This window comes from Anneissia japonica, unplaced genomic scaffold (genome assembly GCF_011630105.1).
Source record: "Anneissia japonica isolate Jap-2015-1 unplaced genomic scaffold, ASM1163010v1 scaffold288028_len459517_cov177, whole genome shotgun sequence".
NCBI classification, from domain to species: domain Eukaryota; kingdom Metazoa; phylum Echinodermata; class Crinoidea; order Comatulida; family Comatulidae; genus Anneissia; species Anneissia japonica.
In genome coordinates, this window is record NW_022733874.1 from 132791 (window position 1) to 153508 (window position 20718).

Sequence of the window (20718 nt, forward strand, 5' to 3'; positions counted from 1 at the left end):
CAATTTTTGTTGCGGCCTGCGACAATGAATTAAAAACCCTATGTTTGCGGCCCGCCAATTAAAATTGGCTAGAAAACACCTTCTTTTTAACGGCCTGACACCAATCATGTAAGAAGTAACATTAAAACTGAGAATAAAGTGATGTAAAAGCAGTGCTTGGAGGTTTTTGGAAGCTCACTGAAAACATCAAAATTTGGGTGCGGCCCTCGGTGTTAATAAAAAATTCACTTTGGCCCTCCGACCGATTTTTAAGCCCACCCCTGTTTTATGAAAACCAGGTTTTGATTCTCAGTATTTTGATTCGATTCAGCCTTGGTATAATGCACTAGTTATTTTTGTTCGTTTGTTTGTACGTCTGGCCTTCTGCCCATCCGTTCGACTGCCCACTCATCCATTAATTCAGTATGGTACTTTATGAATAACTTTTTTGAGCAACTCACTTAATTATTTCACTGATTGCATCACGGCGTACCGTTGTAGGCAGTTATGAAAGTTCCTGGTTCTATAAAACCAAAATATATATTCATATGTACAAAATATCCGTGGATATTGGAGCTATAAAAATCCTTGTTGATTAATTGATTGATTGATTGATTGATTGATTAATAAATAATAATTATCAATTAATTAATTGTTAAACTAAATTAAACTAAAACCCAGAATTTGGATAAATATTTACGGTACATTTGTACATTTTTTGATGGTTTTATTTTCTTCTCTGTGTTGTTGTTAAGTGCCTAGAGGTTGTGACAAGGTGAGGCGCTATATAAATCCAGAATTATTATTATATTATAAATATAATTAATGTATATATATTATATATTTTATAGATACAGTGCCCTCTTGCTCTACACAATAGTTATCTATAGAGGGCGCTCTATCAATTTAGCCACCATGTTTCCATCCGAAACGTAACTTGTGTTATGAGTGATGTTGACAAACTTGATGACAAGCCTAGGCCTATACAGTGTGTAAGTTTGTGATTATTGGCACTGCATGATTATGATTATGTTTATTGTGTTAGTTTTTCTAGGAAAGTGAACGGACTAGGCCTATCAAAATACTAGCAAACAATATCAGCAGATATGCTCTACCCTAACGTAGCCACAACAGCTGAGCTCAATAAAATGTCGAGAAAGCACTGAGGACCCGGAAGCCCGACACCGATAGGCTAGGCCTCTAGGCTAGCCTAGGGATAATAGCAGTACTTCAGGACTAATGTCAGACCATGGTGTCCTTCATCGAGGCACCGTTCAACCTGAGCTAGATTCTATCCAGCTAGAGCAAATCCAGGAGATTTTAAAGGATTCTATAACACCGGAAGTAGTAGAGTTGTACATAAACAATAATCGGAAAGGTGATGATGCTCATTCGGTTTTTGTGCAGCTACTAGCCAAGCTAGGCCTAGGCTGACCTAGTCTGTCACTAACGTAGGTCTAGGGACAGCATTTCACTGTCGTTTTCATTCATGGTCCATGTTTGTGGTTTTTGTAAATATTTATATGACATACCTCACATCATTTATGGTTTTGTTTCAATATGATGTCTAGCCCTGCACTGGGCAAAGGGAAAGTTGTTGCTTGCATTGCAACCTGCCTTTTTCATTATTTTTGTTGACTGTTTACAAACAAGTATAGGCCTAGTCACTATCACAAGAGCTTATTAATAAGCTCTTGGTCTCAGATTTTAGTAGCTTACATGTAATTATTAAAACAGTGTAGAGGCCTATATATATAGGTAGGTGTTTAAAAATGGTATGTCATTCATTTTTGCTGTTGTGAAACTTAAATGTTTTTAAGAAATTTAATGCTAACAAATTCATCCACAAAACTAATGCTGTAAATGTTTTGGATTGTATTGTAAAATAGCCACTAGTTGGCACTTGCTGTATTTGTATTTCCTGCTTGGGCTATAATAGTACAATGTCTGTTGTGTACATAGGCCTTTCTAAGGGCCTCCCCAAGTTCAGCTGTGCAGTGTGCAAGCCAGTCCTGGCACCGCCTTTGCTGTCACCACAGTAGAACCCCTATAAAGGGCACATCTTGGGCAACAATAAAGTGTCCCCTAATAGGGGTTGGCTATAATGTTAAAAGATAGGCTATACTTTCTTTGTTTTGTGGAAAAAAAATTTTCCTCGTAAAAGGGGTGCCCCAAAGAGGGGCTCTACTGTTCTACTTATTTTGCAAAATAACGCTGTTGCCACTTACTTCATGATTCTTGAGCTCCCACTTCTTCCAGCCCCGATCATCCCCCGCCCCAATTCACAACTCTTAGATACAGTAGAACCTCATTTTTACGTACCCCAGTTTTACGAACCCTAGGTTTTACGTATGTCTCGTTTCGACGATGACGTCTTAAAAAACCAGAAAATATTCAAAACTAATGGCCCTTTTCAGAGCAACCATAAAAGTAGGCTATATCTAAAGGCTATAACAATAGACTATAACAATAAACATACCATATGCAACATATTTTCATTAAACAGCAACGTTGATTGAGTCTAATATCGGGTTGTTATAATCTAAAACCATGTGAACTGAGCGAGATGAACAACTACCGATAGTGCTCAAAATATTTGCTTTCCTCCTTAGCTTCTTGTGGAAAACTCATCTGGTCGAATTTTCTACACGAAGCTGAGTAGGCATAATTTCGTACACGAATGCTAATTGGCTGGCTCGCCCAGTGCAGTGCACGTGGTTGCTGTTTCATGTACACAAATGCTAATTGGTTGGCTCGCCCAGTGCAGTGCACATGGTTTTAGTTTGTCTCAGCAGGCCAAGACAACACCACAGCTCTGTTGTTTAGAATAGCCATGAAGGGGAATTCCCAAATTATACCTTTGTCGTATAGGTAGTCTTACAATATTTTCATGTTCTTTAGTTGAATAAAAGATATAAAGTGATGAATTAATACACTAGACACATGGTTTTATTTGAACACTTTATAATGACATTGTAAAGTGATGAATAAAAACACTAAACACATGGTTTTATTCTTAGGCCTAAAGGTTATGTCTAGCCTAGGTAACATCGTTCATTCATAACATACGTTTATTGAGTGTTACGTACGTATTAGATCAAAGGTCACCACAAATTTAACATAACCAATTTTACGAATCCCCCGATTTACGTACGCACTCCGGTCCCGTACTGTATGTAAAATCGAGGTTCTACTGTATGTCACTGCTTATCTTGGACTAATTTACCTTTACAAAGCTGAGCAGGCAAAACCTGCACACTTTTCTTTTCAAGCTTAATGTGTAAATTTTTTATTATTATTTTATTAGAAGTAGTCATCAAAGAAGCTTGCTCCTATATAAAGGCTTTCCATGCCAAAACTAGTATCACTAGTGACAAAAAATTAAAATGACTTTTTAATGTATTCATATTCTCCATATAATAAAATAATGGTTCATTTACTTACAAAAATTATGAGTAAAAAGTAGTATGGCTACTTTGTATTAGTATACAATACTGCCATATTATTACTCAGTTGAACAATTAGTGTCTAAATCACTGTTAGCCTATATAAACACTTCACAATTATCATCAGTTCATTAACATGTTTTCTTCCCATGTGTAGTTGATCCGACGTTGGATGCTCTCATTGCCATTGCAGACCCGGACCGTCCATCTTTGGTATCTCGGATCAAAGAGGGCGCGATGGAATTCAACAATTTGAGCGGCAGTTCAGCCAAGGCAACAGTTGGGAATAAGGCAGTTGGGTTTGAAAGATCTAAGAATGTCAATGAAGGGGTTGTCAAGTCGCGGGTCAATGTGCCGGCATTGTTCTCATCTTTGCATTCAGACTATTATGATGGCGGTGCGCATCACAACAGGCTGGAGTCTACTGATGGTGCTCCTTTGCTCACGCCTGTCGATTTTCCAGGTTTTAATTATCCGTCAGTCGATGTGACGCAGCCATTATTGGCCAGTTCTTTAAAAGTCAGTCAGACTCGACAGACCATTGATGAAGTGATGGAGCCACCAGAGCACACCGGCAGAATGAAGCAACTAATTTCAAAACCAATCAACATTCCACAAATTCCACACATGGATGCATTTTACTTTGACAAGCAACAAAATTCAAGTCCAAAGTCTCCAAAAATGGAACAAAACTTGTCCAGATCTCCAAAATCAAAAATGGAACAAAACTTGTCTAGATCTCCAAAATCTGCTCCGAGGTCTCCGAAAGGACAACCTAAATCTCCTCACCAACCTAAGGCTGATTCCAAACCTTCTGGGAAACAAAAAAAGGAAAAGTACCAAGTTCCACCAAGGTTGAAGAAGAAGGCCAAATCTCACGAGATAGATAGACTGCAACCGGAACAGCATGCTGAACAACGGCGGAAGTCTTTGCCTGCAACCCTTTTTAATCCAACACTAGCAGCTGTCAAAGAACGCGCAAACTATTTACCAGCAGTCAACTGCGAAAATATCTTGATGGATGTTCCTGTGATGGTTATTCCTGAGGAAGATGAAGACAAACATGGTGAGGATGTTGGCATCAGTACTGAAGATGCAGATATGGATGATTTGCTCTTAGAAATTCAGTCAACAACCACTACAAATGATAATGATGACAATAGTGAAGATACTGAATCAAACAAATTTATTGCAAGAAGAACTCTAAGTGTTGAAGATCATAAAAAGTCAAACTTTGGCAAATGCATCGATGAGGGAAATGTTGAAATGCCAAAACACATGCCAGTTGCATTAAATGGGATGAATGAAGAGATACTTTTGCAGGAGGCAAGAATGAAAGTATCTTTAGCTCGACTTAATGTTGGCGCTAAAGAGTTTGTTCCAAGAACTACAACTCCAGAACCAAAAGTGGAGTCAGAGACTCACGTGGGAGATTATACATTTGCAGCAAGACCAGAATGTCAGAACCCCTTGATGCATCAGGGGCGGATCAGTAAGAACCTCAGACAAGCCAATCCATACATGATGCCTGGAGGAAAAACACCAGATAGAGCTTCAGCCAGAATAAACAAACTCACTATTCAGCAGCCAAATGGTCCAGAACCAGGCAACTATGTGTTAGTGCCAACTCCTTTAGTCTTCTTGCAACCAACAGTTTCTGTAATGGGAAGACAAACACCAAGCCCAGACCACTACCTACCTTCAAATGCTACACCTCCTGGTAGCCTCATTGGTAGCCCAGTAACTAGCAGACGACAGCAACCTGGCAACCAACCTAAGAGGAAAAAACGAAAGAATAAAAGAAATAAAATCAGCAAGGAAACTGAAGGCAAGTGCCAATCAAGCAAAGAGAGTGTTGATGATAACGACAGTGATAAGATTTCTATGACGGATAAAATCTCACCTATGAGAGAGGAACCGTCAGTACCGCAACCGGTGAACCACAGTCAGGTACCGGCTTGGCCGACAATTAAAACCACGAATTATAAGCCTTCAAAAAAACCAGATACTCCCAAGCCAGAGGAACCTGAACCACTGCCAGATGGAAAAGTGCTGTGTCTGATGAGGGGTTTACCTGGGTGTGGCAAGACGACCCTAGCCAGGTAATTGATTGATTGATTTTTAAATTATTTTTTGTTACAAGGAAAATGAGATGTCTTTAAGTATCCATAGGGAAATAGAGAAGGGCATTGCAATATTTATATCATGAAAAAATTATATGTTGAAATTGTCAATGTCTTAATAATTGTGACCTAAGCTCACAAACGGGCTGTAAACTCGCACTGCACTGTATTGAGAAACAAGTCTCAATACCCAGAATATCGCGTAGAACGTGAATTTTGTGTGAATTGGGTTTTTGTGTAATAAATAAGTATAACTATTAATCTTACTATTCCTGAAGGTTGAGTTTAAAATTCCAACTGTAAGAGGTAATATTTAGCCATTTTCGGATGGGAGCTTGAAAAATGAATAGAAATTCAATTATTCAAACGGTCATAACTTTGCTTCCAGACACCCGATTGAGTTCATTTAACTGTCATTTTAAAGTAAATGATATGTTCTATGTCATTATAACAAAAACTCATTTTGGCCTGAGGACGAGTTTACAACCTGTTTGTGAGCTTGGGTCACAATTATGTCCCTAACCGTGGTGTCGGGGGTGTGAACCATTGCTGTGCATTTCGCTTGTGTCCGAAATTTGCAATTTCAACTTTGACCTAATATGCAGAATAAATTAAATCTGAGAGTTTATATTTAAAAAGTTAGTTCACACATAAGTAATTAAGAAACATGTAGTGGTTGACTTGAGCTGGAACTACCAAAGAACATTGCCAGCACCTTGTATTCCCTGGCAAAAAGCACATTATAAGTCTGTTCATTATTATTCTGTATGTTTCTCTGTTGGTTTGTAGGAAATTGTTGGGAGTCGGCATTATATTCAGTACGGATGATTACTTCGTAAGCAGAAATGGAGAATATGAGTTTAAAAAGAGATTCCTAACCGAAGCCCATGATTGGAACCAGAAAAGAGGTTTGTAAAAGCAGAACAATTGTGTGTAAAATATTAGATTTTGATTTTTAAAATTTCGAATTTAATGGTCTAGATGAAACGCTAAAGTATTTTTTGCTTGCAGTACACAACGTATATAATTCTAAAAAGACTTTGTTTTGACGTTTTTTTTAAAGGAGTTGCTTCTATCGTTATTAGGAGGATAAAATAGGCAACATCTTTTTAACTTCTCTTTAATTTTTGGTGTATCTTTCGTATCATTGCAATTCCAGTTTATTAGCTGGGATATAGTAGTAGTATCAATAATAATAATAATATCGGCAGAGATTCCAAACAGGGAAATGCCTATGTGAGACTAGGTGTGAACAGACATCCTTTAAATTTCTCATTAATTTTTGGTGTATCTTTTGTATCATTTCAATTCCAGTTTATTAAACTAGGATATGATATAATAGCATGAATTATATTAGTTTGATTATTTTCATTTATATTCTTCAGTTCATGAAGCATTAGTTAAAGGGATTACTCCTGTTATTGTCGACAACACAAACATTGAAAAATGGGTCATGAGACCGTACATAGAAATGGTAAGTTGAATACATAACAACCAAATGATTACTGTATGGTAAACAATGCAGTCCAATAACTGGCTGACCACACAATGATATAAACAAATAATTATTGTATGTCAAACTACTGTATTAGTATAGGAAAGGTACATGAAACAGTAAAACAATAAAATGATCGGTGTTGTGAATAGAACCAATTTTAATATTTAGAACCATTACAGAACTGCTTACTAATAGTTGCTCCAAAGTAAAAATATTATTTTTTTAATCTGACTTATTAACTTTTAATTATTTAAATCAACTGAAATAAACCGGATCTTTGATGACATTTGGCTATTGTGAAATATGACTATTGAACTATCAGAAACCCTAACACCCCATTTTTGTCAAAACATTAAAGTTCAAAGTTCAAGGTTTGATTTATTCATCATATAAATAACTCGCATGAAATTTGTTTTATTACTGTCTTGAATGTCACAGCATCCACAATGTGATATGACATTTATATCATGTCCATATTTGTCGGTGATTTGACATCGTCGTGTACATATATGGGTGTGATGCGACATCATCATGCCCATATATGGCCTTTAGTTGATTAACTGTATTGCACCGGACCGTTTTAACCCTTCCAAACACTTGGTCTTTGTGTCAATCCCAGTGCTGCTTTCTTTTACGGCTCTGTACACACCGTGTATGCCCATATATAGTGATGATGTGCCCATATATAGTGATGATATGCCCATATATAGTGATGATGTGCCCATATATAGTAATGATATGCCCATATATAGTGATGATGTGCATGAACCAGATGAGACATCCACCCTGTCGATGTTGAGTACAATGATTCATTCTCATTAAAGAATGCAGGTCACATTTTGGAAAATTCACTTATGACAATTTATAGTTATTTTTATGTAGATTTTTTTTTTTTTTTTTTTGGTTGGCCATTAAGTTGTGGCTGTTGTCAAACCATGATGCTTATTAAAGCTGTATGCAAAATACTTTGCCTCCAGGTCAGAGCTTCTTCCCATCAGGAAACTATTCAAGTATTGAATAGCCTATTTTGTCTTTCTTTTATGTGAACAAGCTTCCTTAAAAAATACTATTCCTCATAAAATTACTTTTATCACCCTTCCCTGTTGGGAATGTGACGAGTTTGGAACCTGGTAAAAATGGTTTATAAATTTGAATATTTTTTTATTATTGTGTACTTAGATGCTACTTTTTTGAATTATACTTTTTAAAAATTAATTGGTTTTGCTACTGCTTTCTTTACTTTTAACAAAATACAAAATTGCATAGACAGATAAATACTAAATTTTACAATATTTTGTAACAGTATACCATAAAAACCTTGAATGGAAGCCCAATGGACTTAATCTTGAATTGAAGCCCCTTTCTTTACTTTTTTGCAAAAGTAGCCTCAAAAAGAAGCCCATGGGCTTTTAATCAAATAGGATGGGCTTCTTTTCGAGATAGTACAGTACGTACACTGTACATGAAAAAAAATATTTAAAAACATGCTTGGTTTATACAGTATTCTAGGTGATATAATGCCAGTTAATACATTTCATGATATAGACTGATATTACAGTGCTACCATTTATTGTTTTATAGTAGTAATTCCCCAAATTTACAGCATTCATTCTGAAATGAAGCCTTCCCTCTTTACTTTGTAAAAGTACAGTCGCCTTGAAAACAATCGCATCTTGAAAAGAAACCTATCTATAAAAGAAGCCCACCCAAAGGTTGCCCAGAGCTTCTTTATTGGATATAGGCCTACTTATTTATCTGTGTATAATCATATTACATGTAGGCCTATACGAAATTGGTGCCATCCCATTTCAAACATTCTAAACCAGGACAGCCCATGATGGTTTTTAGGTCTCTTAAGAAAACTACTGGTCGTTGTTTGATGTCTTTTTTACATTGTAATTTTTATTGTTCATTGTATTTGATCATTCTTTTAATTGTTTTACTGTATTTTAATGCGAGAACTGAATTTCCGACTTGGAGCAATAAAGTGTATCTTATCTTATCTTATCTTAATGGTTAACTATGTTTAATTGTGTTTTGTAATTTTTCTCATTTTAGGCAAAGAAACTCAAGTATGATGTCGTGATAAGGGAGCCAGACACACCATGGAAACTTAATTCAACTCAGTTGGCAAAGTAAGGCAGTATATACACTATCAAATTTTCTGTGAAAAAAAAAACTCTTATATGACCATATATAGTCATGATGTGCCTATATATGGTCAGTATTCTCCCCAGGGCAATAAGCTGTAATGCCCCCCCCCCCCTTACAGCTTCATTCAGAAAACAAGTTTACCGTTACTGCTTAAATTTACCGATACACCTTGTATGACTCGTAAATTTTTAGTTTATCAATTGTTTATACACAAGCTCTACATATACAAGGGAAGTGCACACTATCTTTCTGTAAATTTGACATTAAAGGATAAACTGTAAGCCAGTAGCCAAAGAAACCACAAGTCTGAGCTCTTAAACCTCTTTTATTTACAGCATAAACAATGGTGATGGGACCATGTTTCGCTGTGCTGTGCTAAGCCTACCTACTTCTCTGTGACTAATTCCTACCTTTAAAATTCCATGTGCCTACATCACTCTTTCTAATTAACCTTTTAAAACACAGTTTATTATTTGTGTTTCATGTATACTCATGATGAAATAGGTTTTTATGTGTTTTATTTCTAAATAAACATCAACAACTTCAGACACTCACAAGCCTAGGCAGTGAAAGTTGGCCCTCATCCAAAAAAACAAAAATAATCATGCATCACTGGCACTAGGTGAAAGGTCGACCATGTGGCATTCTCTCCTTTTGCATATTTTTTTTCTTAAACTTGCTTTCTAATTTGTCTTAAACTAAATTATTATGTTTACGTTGTAATAAATAAATTTCTACACAATATTAAAATGTTTATTAATTGTTGTCTTATATTTTTTTAATGAATTATTATTAACATATTAGTAGCACATGCTGGTTTGCCATGTCAAAAAGACTCATCACACACTGCCACACATGTTTGGCTATGGTATCTCTCAGTCTATTGTCATAGTAACCAAATGGCAAGCTTCTTATAAAGTATCTCATTGGTGGTTTGAGCAGAGTTTGAGATCGTTTCAAGAGATACCTAGGCCTAGTGTATTATCTGTCACGTTATGTTTTTTGATACAGTAGCCTATAACTTAAAGGACAGAAAATAAACTACAGTATAACAAAATAAACACATACATAACTAACTGAATGGACAATTTTATTTTTTTAAGCCAATAATTAATTCTACTCAAAAATTCAAATTCCAAAAGTCAGCACTTTTATTTATTTTTTAATAAAAGCCACAGTGTCAAGTGCATATACTTTTGTATGTAAATATCATTTTATTAATTATTATTACAAAAAAAATACCTTAAAAAAATGAAAAGTAATTTTTCTTGCTGGAGGCCCAATATATTTTTCCACTAGTTTATCACCCAATCTAGGCTGGAAAAGTGATGAGGGAAGCTAGCTCTCTTTTTTTATATTTTTTATTTTGCTAAAACCAAATATCACCCTTGGGTTGTTTGCTGGTGTATTGATATTCAAGGTAAAACATGATTGAGATAGTACAAACAATAAAAAATAAATAAATTAATAACATTTTTTTTTCAGTGCCATAAAATACATTCGTGCGACGGTAATAAACTAATGATTTTTTTTTTTATTGAGCCTAAATGATTAATTTTATTGCTTTAAAGCAAGATTAATACAACTGCGGCACCGTGGAATATTATGCGCTGAATGAGGTGTCGCTACGTGTTTTTTCCATTTCACCTTAAAAAAATCCTGGGGAGAACACTTCACATACTACCATCTCGTGTGAGGAAAGTAAAACTATGAATTATGAATTATAGTGGGGTTAGAAAATGGACTGTTCCGTCTGCTAAACCCCGCCCCTTGGATATTGTTGCTAAGGTCCCACAAAACGACACATGCATATTCCTGGCTCTGTTCTGATTGGTCAGTTGTTAAGTTTGATTGACACCCTCAGGAACGTCTAATTTCAACCCGATTCACAACAGGCAAAATGATGCGTTCTTCTGAGGAAAATGTGGCAAGTGTCTTCTGGTACATTATGACTGTGGGAAGCCATGTCCGTGTAATAACCTAACTTTACAGGAATATTATATGTTTTGAGAATGTGTGTGTGAAAACGATTTTCTTGGCTGTAAATATCTCGGGAAATTAGAGTTGTTACAAATGTTATTTGGTACGAATGTTACATTTTGCCTGTCTGTGAATTGGGTATTAAAGCTATAATTATGTTAAATATTTTTCTTTTTTTCTTATGTTGTTTTGATACAATTATGAAAAGATGCTAATACCTTGGCAATTGAGTTATCTAATTCATTATTTTAAAACAAAATAAATTGTTCTCATTCAGGATTTTTGATAAAGACAAGGATGAAGTCTTCTCCATTTTTTTTTTTTCGATTGTTGGTTTTCTTTTTGATTGTTGGTTTATACAAATTTAGTATGAACATGTGTATATGTGTGTGTGTATGCTTGCATGTATGTGGGGGTGTGTTTGTGTGTGTATGTGTGTACATATGTATGTGTGTATATATATATATATATATATATATATATACACTTCGTCAGTGTGACTTATTTTCTGTTCCTTTTTGCCGTGTTAATGTATGTAAAAATGGATTTATTTCGCGTCTGTCTAGCTTATATAATGATTTTGTTGCCAAATGTCCTGATGTTGATATATTTTCTAATTCTTTATATGTATTTAAATGTCATTTAAATAATTATCTTACGTAATTTTTATGTGTTTAATCGATGTAATATTTAACTCTACAATGTTTTAATAATTTGATGAATTTTAAATATTTTATATTTTTATATTGTACATAGAAATATTTTACTACAATCTTCGCCTGTAAGTGGGACCTTCTTGGTCCTGTTGGACGATTGAATAAATAAATAAATAAAATAAAATAAAATGTATATATATATATATATATTATATATATTATACTGTATATATTATTATTATATATTATTATTATTATTATATATTATTATTATTATTATTATTATTATTATTATTATTATTATTATTATTATTATTATATTATTATTATTATATTATTATTGTTGATACTCAGTATGCATAGATAAATACACCAATCATTTTACAGTTTTATAAGTATTTCTCATTTGCTCTCTGTCACCTTTATTTTTTTTTGATAAGACAGCCTATATTATATTGATTCATGATGTTTTCCTTATTCTCGCTGATGAAGGCCACAGAAGTGGCAGAAATATCTGAATTTATAATAAATCAGTGTTCTTCAGTCTACTACAGAAGTTGTTTCATTATTTTCTATATATATATATATATATATATATATATATATATATATATATATTATTATTATTATTATTATTATTATTATTATTATTATTATTATTATGTATTATTATTTATTTATTATATTATCAATTATTTACTATTGGTGGTCATGTCTTAAAGTTTGTCTACAAACTTATTTTGACCTCCGCACACTTATTTATTATTTATTTATTATACTATCAATTATTTACTATTGGTGGTCATGTCTTAAAGTTTGTTTACAAACTTATTTTGACCTCCGCACACTTCTTTTTTTTTTTTTTGAAATGTAATTTCAATTGTAATATTTATCGTTGATTAATTTACATTTTATGTGTGTATCGTAAAAAAACAATAAAACAAAATAAACACAGTTAGATTTTATTCTCCTGCCAGGCCTAGGATGTTTGCCTTCTGAATATTTTTAAAAAAATGGGTAATGGGGCAAGAATTAATGATCCATCCACACTAATATGTTTTACGTGGCAAATACAGTGTGTTCATAATTATGTCATTCCATATACATGGGCATGATGGTGTCATGTCACACTCCCATATAAGGACATGATGATGTGATATCACACCATATATAGGCAAATCATGTGTATTTGTGGATACATCTTTAGATCATTCTTGGCTTTTTATTGAAAACCTATTAAAAACATTTTGTTTTAACCTTGCAGACGTTGTACACACGGAGTCCCAAAAGACAAAATAGCTTTATTACTACAAAATTATGAGCCTAACATGACAGTCCAAAAAGTTATGGGAACTAAAGATGGAAAAGAAGCTACTGATTTATGTACTCCAACGAACAGTGGTTTAGAAAATGATGTTGAACTTAATGACCATACAAGAACATTAACAGGCAAAAACAAATTAAATATTGGACTTGGCACATGTGATGAAACCGGTTCAAATGATTGTGTCCCGATTGAATTGAGAAATAGCAAGCTCGATGCAAAACAATCGGTGGCACAGAAAGCGCACACGCACTGTGATGAAGCCCTGAAGCACTTTACGAATGTACGCAAACTGGGCAATGTTGTTTCACCCAATATATCCACTGGTAGTAGCACCAGCCTAGAGTCTTCCGTGGACTCTCCCATCTCTGTGGATTTAACACAAACTTTCCAGAAAGATGATCGATGGCAGCTAAGCAATTCTCTGTCGGACAATGACAAATCAGCTGATCGTTCTTTAGCGGAGGTGAAGAGAAAGACAAACTCTGGCTATCGACTGGTAGATGGACAATCTGAATTTAACAAGATGAGGAGTCATGAGTCTCAGGAGACAAGTAGAAAGTCAGGTATTATTAACAAGAGACGTATCCCTTCACTTATTAAAGAGCATAAAATTGAAATAAGTGATGATGATGAGGTTGATACAAAGCTATATGGAGATGTATTCCTTGAGCAACCGAACAAATTCGAAGGAGTGAGTAATTTAACATCAAACTACAGTGATGTCGCTGTAAACATTGATGCAAAGGACTTTGCTTTGTTGCAGAGAATAGAAGCTGGTGTTGAGGATGCCAAAAAACATAAGCATACATGTGTCTTGATTGGCATCAGTTCAAATTTCATTCCAAGTGATGTGCAGACCTCTGAATCTATTCCTTTAGTAGCTATCCTTGACAAGGGATCAATGACATCAGAAATTAAAACTGATGATAATTATAATGATGAAGTAGAGATATTTCTCAGTTGTTTTCCTTCTGTTGCGCAAGAGGACCTGCTTCATGTTCTAAAACAGTGCAAGTATGACACACAATGGGCTAGCGAAATTCTCTTAGATTCAAACATGTGCCAACCCACCAATAGTCCTTCACAGCAAATGTCTTCAGAATCACAGAGCACCGTGCAAGATCCTGCCAAAGAGGTCTCACCAGCTTTGCTTGAGTTCGAGAAATCATCTGCCATCAGTCAGCTGCCTATTACATCCAATGTTGCGCCTGATCTTGTGGCTGTTTCACATCTCTCACAAGACATTGAGGAAGAAACAAAAGATAGCACTGGCCCAGAAAAGACCACAGACCTTGAAATAGACACAACCAAACAGTCAGATGAAGAACTCATTTTGCAATTGGATGCTACATTCGGAAGTCAATTACAGACAATGTTTGGCCATGATGGTTCTTTTGTTGATTTAGGTAAGATTTGTTAATTTGTAACTATTTCCTCAAATTATAACTCATTTGTATTTTTACTAAATTTATAAATTAAAGTGCTTGAAGTAAGATTGCAATGTGGTAGAACTGTGACTTTGTGTGTAAGTGCCTGCTTTCTATTACCAAGGTCCTTTGTTCCTTCTTTGAGAAAAGTCATGGACAACTGTGCCTAAACAATATCTCAAACTTATCAGGCGTTGAAAGACACAATTGAAAAATTACAGAACTTCTTTTTATCTGATATGAAACAGGCAAACACCGTCATACGTAATCTGGTTAAACAGTGTTGATGACAAAAATCTGATGGTGTTACCAACAGTTTAAGAATGACCTTAATGTTTGACTTTATGAAACACTCGCAGTTAAGTCATGCTTTATAAAACCTGCTGAAGCTTCTGGAAACTGTCTAGACTTCAGAAAAATTTGACTTTAGGAAGAACAAAGCTCTGTCCATGCTATAAATTTTGATTTGATAAAATTGTGTGATGTGTCTATATATATATGGGCCTAATGATATACCCAGTCATGGGTATATCACATTAAATTATCACTTAATTGTTACATAAAAAATTGAGAGTGGATAGAGCTTACTGTGTGATTAAGCAATTGTCTGTTTAATGTGACAGACAAAAATTGGGATTTGCATACTGACATAGTTACCTGGATTGAATATGCCTATAATTTGTTTAATGAATTTTACCAATGCAGATCTTGTTTCGCATGAAGATCTTCAAGTGGTAGTTTCTCCTGATCTTGCATCCAGACTCTATGATGCGTGGCAGGACACATTAAAGAAGAAAAACCGATCTGCTAACATTGGAAACTTGAAAGCAGGTATTTATGTGGCTTCCCCCCCCCCATTTTTGTTTATCCATTAAGGATTCTTGATTAAACTTGCTTTTATCATTGCACATACTTCCCCCTGTAAACTGAAGATGTTTTTTTTTTGTTTTTTTTTCAGGTTACTCAAAATTCATTTTAAAATATAATTCCAAAGATAAAGTTAAACAACAAATGTAATATTCTTTCCTGCATTACTATTTTTGATGTATGTTGGTTGGTTTTTTTTTTGTTTTTTTTTAAAGGGGAAGGGGTAAATGTATAGTTTGGGGAGGGAATAAGGGTACTTAGAATATTGTTTCTGCTAATAATTTTTATGTGTTTGTTTTCAAGTATTGGATGGGGGTGGAGTGCTTGTCAATGTTTGAGTGATGGTTACTCAATTTATACTTTATTTTCTTTAATGTTATTGTATTCTGTTTGAAGTATTTTTTTTTTTTTGGACGCACCTTTATCATGTGAAGTGCCACTGTTTTAAAAGTGTAGTTTACCAATAAATTATTATTATTATTATTAATGTAATAAAAGATTTATATATCTCTTTATACCAAAACGGTCTCGAAGATCTCAAGGTGTGGACTACTGTCAGATTGATTTCTATTGTTGTCAAAAGAATTAATAAAGACATTTCCAATTCGCCTTGATTACTTTAGAAGGACCATTTATAATAATATTCATTTTTTACTACCAATAGTAATTTTAATAGGCTAATAATAAATGTAATTACCGTAGTTGGTTGTGGAGGTTGACATCATCATAACATTAACTTATTACCTGTAGTACAGGCCTCCAGGTAAAGACCACATTTGGGACATGGGTTTTCATGGTCTTTAGCAGTTTTGGTCCTTAATTAAAAATATTATTATTATGATCTTCAATTTTGGTGTTCTTTAATTAAGTGTGGTCTTGAATTAGAGTGGTCTTGAATTGAAACCAAGAAATTCTCATGTAGAAAAAGAATTGATAGTGGTTTGGTTTTACTCACTAAATGATAGATGAAGACTTAGCCAAGAAGCTGCAGCAGGAAGAGGATTACCTCCACATGAAAGAGGTTCAAGAACAGAGGTTGTCTTCAATGCCAAAACATCGTCCATGGGTGGCTAGTGGTCACACCTTTGCAAGAGACATATTAATAAATCCAGATGGCAGCGCTTGTTACCAGTCTACGTTGAACCCATCTGATCAAGAGAGTGAAGTAGGGCTAAGGGAGATAATGGATCAAGAATTGAATCTGCAGTTAATTAAAGATCTTGAAGTATGTACAAATAAACTCAAATTGAATTTCAAACAACATTTTTTTTTGTCTTTTAATCTTTGCGGAGAAAGAATATTCAGTTGCAGATAATTGTTCTGTTTAATTTTCTCAAAACTAAATACAAACCTTTGTAACTCTAATAGCATATCTATGGCTAAAATTGTCAATGAATGAATAAAAAAAAGTCAATGTAGTCTTACATTTAACTGCAGTACTTGGTTTTCTTTTAAGCTTTTTTTCAGAATTTTTCCTCAATAAATTGTGTTATTGCAACAAAAAACAATTTCCCAGCTTCTACAATTAATCCAAGTTATTGTTTTTATTTATGTTGATTGATTTATTAACATTTGTCCTTTGACTCGGTTCACAAACTTTTAAATTTTTATTAAGCAGACAATAGCAGTGTCACTACCGATAATACAACTGACAATGATTTGCTTCTCTACTACAGCTTGAATCCTCAACAAATGAGATAACAATTGCTGTGAAAATTAAGCAAGAAATGCTGTTTAAAAGGTTTCCAAGAATTGACGCAGACATTCTTCAGAATATTTTTGCAGCTAATGAGTAAGTGTGTATGACTGGCCTTTTGTTGTGCCTTATTCATTGTCCATTTCCGTAGCTGTCTGTATATACTTTCCTCAACTTATGTTATTTAAATTTACTGGTCACTTTGTTTGGAATTCAATTCATATATCTATTTTTACTTTTTATTTATAGATATCACCTTGGTAACACCTTTCGCAGTGTGGAGTGTTCGCACAATCTGCACCCTAAACCGGTTTACACCGTGCTATCTGATAAAGCCCGAGAAGAACTGGAGAAACGTCTCTTGCGTCAAGCAAATGAAGATGCTCTGAAGTCAGCTTCTGACGTGATTCAACTACAGACAGATTTGGTAATTTTTATTTGTAATTGTTCAGCTTCTTTTGAAGTTTTTTAATCTTGTTGAGGAATTGATTCAACAGTTCTTATACAGACTCTCAAACCTCAGGCTAGGCGAGACTCAGTATTTAGCAAATCCACTGCCCGCCAATAATGATGATTTCGAATAGAAATAAAATGGTATTTTTGGCCAATTAACATCTCGACGAGATTTGATTGACAGATAAACCGATTAATCAGCGAGCGTCATTTAGTCACATGATCAAAAACTTTTTCTCAGACATTTTAATTTCCTTAGACAGCTGGTTTAAACACGAAACATACGTGAGCCTAGGCCTAGATGTCTATGCTTGGTTATAGATACCCAGATTTACATGAACAGTGCGCATCAGTGACTTGGCCTTTGCCGACAACAAGGTTGACTGAATGCGGCTTTTCCCTCTTCCTTTGGGAGCGAAATACATAGGCTTTTACAACAATTTCCCCGCCATGTTCCATGAAATAGATTAACACTATGAATATATGAAACATTGCATACCGCCTACCCTGAATTCTCTTTCTTAAAGAAGGATGATAGCAAAGAAAATGTTCGCCAACTCGGTAAGTCTGCCGCCATTGTCTAAGGTTTTCGTGACTTTGTGGGCGGGGCTTCGCGTCATTTTTGACATGTCAATTAGTGCACCTGCTGCCACTAAAAGAATGGAAATTTCAGAAAAAAAAGTTTTTTTTTTAAATTTTTATTATGCTCACTGCTGCCTTGAAATCTACAAAAATAAGATATGTGTATTTCTTCCTAATTATATAAATTGAAAGCATTTAACTATCTTATTACTACACTGTTTACATTAACCAATAAAATTTTATTTTTATTTTCTCCTCCGTCTCGATGTTTATAGCAAAACTAATTACTAAATAAGAAAACATAATTTTATTTTATTTTCATTCCATGTTTTTGAATGCACAGATGGCTTCCTTACATTTATTGTTTTGGATATACTGGTAGACCAATGCATTTTACATAGCAACTGAGTTACAAAACATTTGACAAACAATTTGCTAAAAATAAATCATTTTCCGGCCGATTTTTAGAAAAAGTGTTTCTACGCTAGAATTCCTTACAAGAAAGAGTGGTTTTTTTTTTATAGTAGCTCACTGTATCTAGCGGCGTAGGGTATTGACATAGGGAGGAAGAGTCTTGCATATAGTGGGCCTGCACCAGCAGGCTCTGGGGCATGTTATTCTGTTAAAAGCACTGCTTTGAAATTTATTTTGGAGTCTGAAAGTACTACTTCCAGGAATCTAGAGTTATCTATGTTAAAAATTTGCTCACCTGAACCCCAACCACTGGTGAGTGGAAATTGTTGTGGCAGGAACATTTCTAGTGGTAGAAGAACCTGGAGTGCAAGTTTTTTTTTTTTATAAAATAAAATGGTGTAGAAAAGAAAATTATATTCAAATTGAAGTCTGAGAGTACCATTTCCAAACATCTAGAGGTGCCATAATAATGGGGCTAAGGTGGTATTTTCCCTCTATCTGTGAAAGTTCTTCCCTGGCCCCTTCAATTTCGAATCCACGGCTATAAAAGAAAATGGGTGTGGCTAAAATAGAAAAAATTGAAGTACACAATTTATGGTCTGAACAAATTGGAACTGCCCCCCCCCCCAGCTAAAAAAGGTTGAATACCTGGGATATATATTCTTTCATGTGTATTTTTGTTTTAACAGACTGAAGAATTAGATTCTGAGTACCCAGATGAAGCTGACTATGTTGATTACCGTGCTGATGCTATTGTAAATAAAAATCTACAAAAGGAATGTTTACAAAAGGCTTCTGAAGCCCACCGGAAAGGTCAAACACAGCTTGCTACTTATTACGCTGGCAAGGTCAGTAAATTCCATGCATCCCCATCTGCAATTGAGCATTACTGTACTTATTGTAGGTCAATCGTGACGTCATTTAAATAGACTTAGAAAGCAATTTGTAATGTTTACTTGGCTATGCTAATTAATATTCTCATTGGCATCGGAGAGCCACTAGACATTGATTTAGTTCTCTTTTTGTCTGGCCAGTTGAGTTAATTTTTTCCTTTTCTCTGTCATTACGTTTTTGTCTGTTTTATTGTTCTTTGAATGGAATGAAATAAAATGAAGTTATTTTTGGTGCTGTTTTTGAAAAAATATGAAGCCTTAATAAGAGTAATCATTTCCCTCAAAAACTTCCACCAGACACTGTGGGTCTTTAGGTATTCTTCCATTTTCTCACAGCGCCCTCAATTGAAATTATTATTTATTGTAAGTTACACTGATGTCTACTATAACAGCTGGATTGCTCATCGGCCAATCCTGGTACAGAAAAAAGTGAGGCCTCCGACGCCATGTGGAGGGCCTAAGTGACGTACCAGTTTAGAAAAGTTTCTTTTGGCATTTGTTGAAACTATAGTTAAAAATAATGATTCTTGCAATACATTTCAATAATAAATTTAAATTTAACGTAGGAATTTTTTTAAAACCATCTAACAACTAGGCGTGACAGTTTATGCAGTTTTCAAAAGCGCGAGCTAAGTCGTATTGTTATAGTGACATCGATCCCTAACAATGCAAATAACTTTGCATGTGCCTTCTTAAACTGCATAAAAAGTCACATCAAGTAGATAGATGATAATAATTATTATGTTAAATTCGAACACAGCGTCGGTGGCCTCACTAAAACCAGTCAATGAGCAATCCAGCTATTATAGTAGAGATCAGTTTTAAGTTAGCAACTCCAACCAAGTTTATTGGCTCGACACAGACATTAAGCCCTGTTCAGACTATCCAATTTTATTTGTATCCCCATGTATAGTCATAATTTGCCTATATATGGTCATACTGTGATGTCATCTTGACAATATTTAGGCATGTTACATTTTTTTTGTCAAATAAATAACAGGGCTTTGAATTTGTAAAGTTATATTATTTCAACACCCACCTACAGTAAAAGAAAAGAAAGAGTTTGTTTAGCTCAGTCGGCTAATCTGGTGGTAGTCACTGTGTGTGCGCTGAACCGTGGAGATCTCTAGGTCCCCGGTTCAATTCCCATCGCTGCCTCTCCTTGTGTTTCAGCTAGAGGGCTGAAATACAAGTTACAATAGCGTACCATCTTTCGGATGAGA

General features: G+C 34.6%; 1 protein-coding gene across 3 annotated transcripts in view; it reads left to right on the forward strand.

Moving 5' to 3' along the window:
- Window positions 1-882: 882 nt before the first annotated feature.
- The window catches only part of LOC117116233, a 26647-nt gene continuing 6811 nt past the window's right edge, over window positions 883-20718 (forward strand). Inside the window, exons 1-11 of one of the 3 annotated variants that reach the window (XM_033260217.1) lie at window positions 993-1357; window positions 3583-5527; window positions 6338-6456; window positions 6934-7022; window positions 9105-9181; window positions 13101-14569; window positions 15296-15421; window positions 16423-16682; window positions 17134-17249; window positions 17403-17580; window positions 19292-19546. In XM_033260217.1, coding sequence (XP_033116108.1) covers window positions 1219-1357; window positions 3583-5527; window positions 6338-6456; window positions 6934-7022; window positions 9105-9181; window positions 13101-14569; window positions 15296-15421; window positions 16423-16682; window positions 17134-17249; window positions 17403-17580; window positions 19292-19531 — 4758 coding nt within the window. In that variant the 5' untranslated portion in view covers window positions 993-1218 and the 3' untranslated portion in view covers window positions 19532-19546. Of the gene's footprint in view, window positions 972-992; window positions 1358-3582; window positions 5528-6337; window positions 6457-6933; window positions 7023-9104; window positions 9182-13100; window positions 14570-15295; window positions 15422-16422; window positions 16683-17133; window positions 17250-17402; window positions 17581-19291; window positions 19547-20718 lie in introns of those variants that run through there. The other 2 variants (XM_033260216.1, XM_033260215.1) reach the window with 2 other exon arrangements.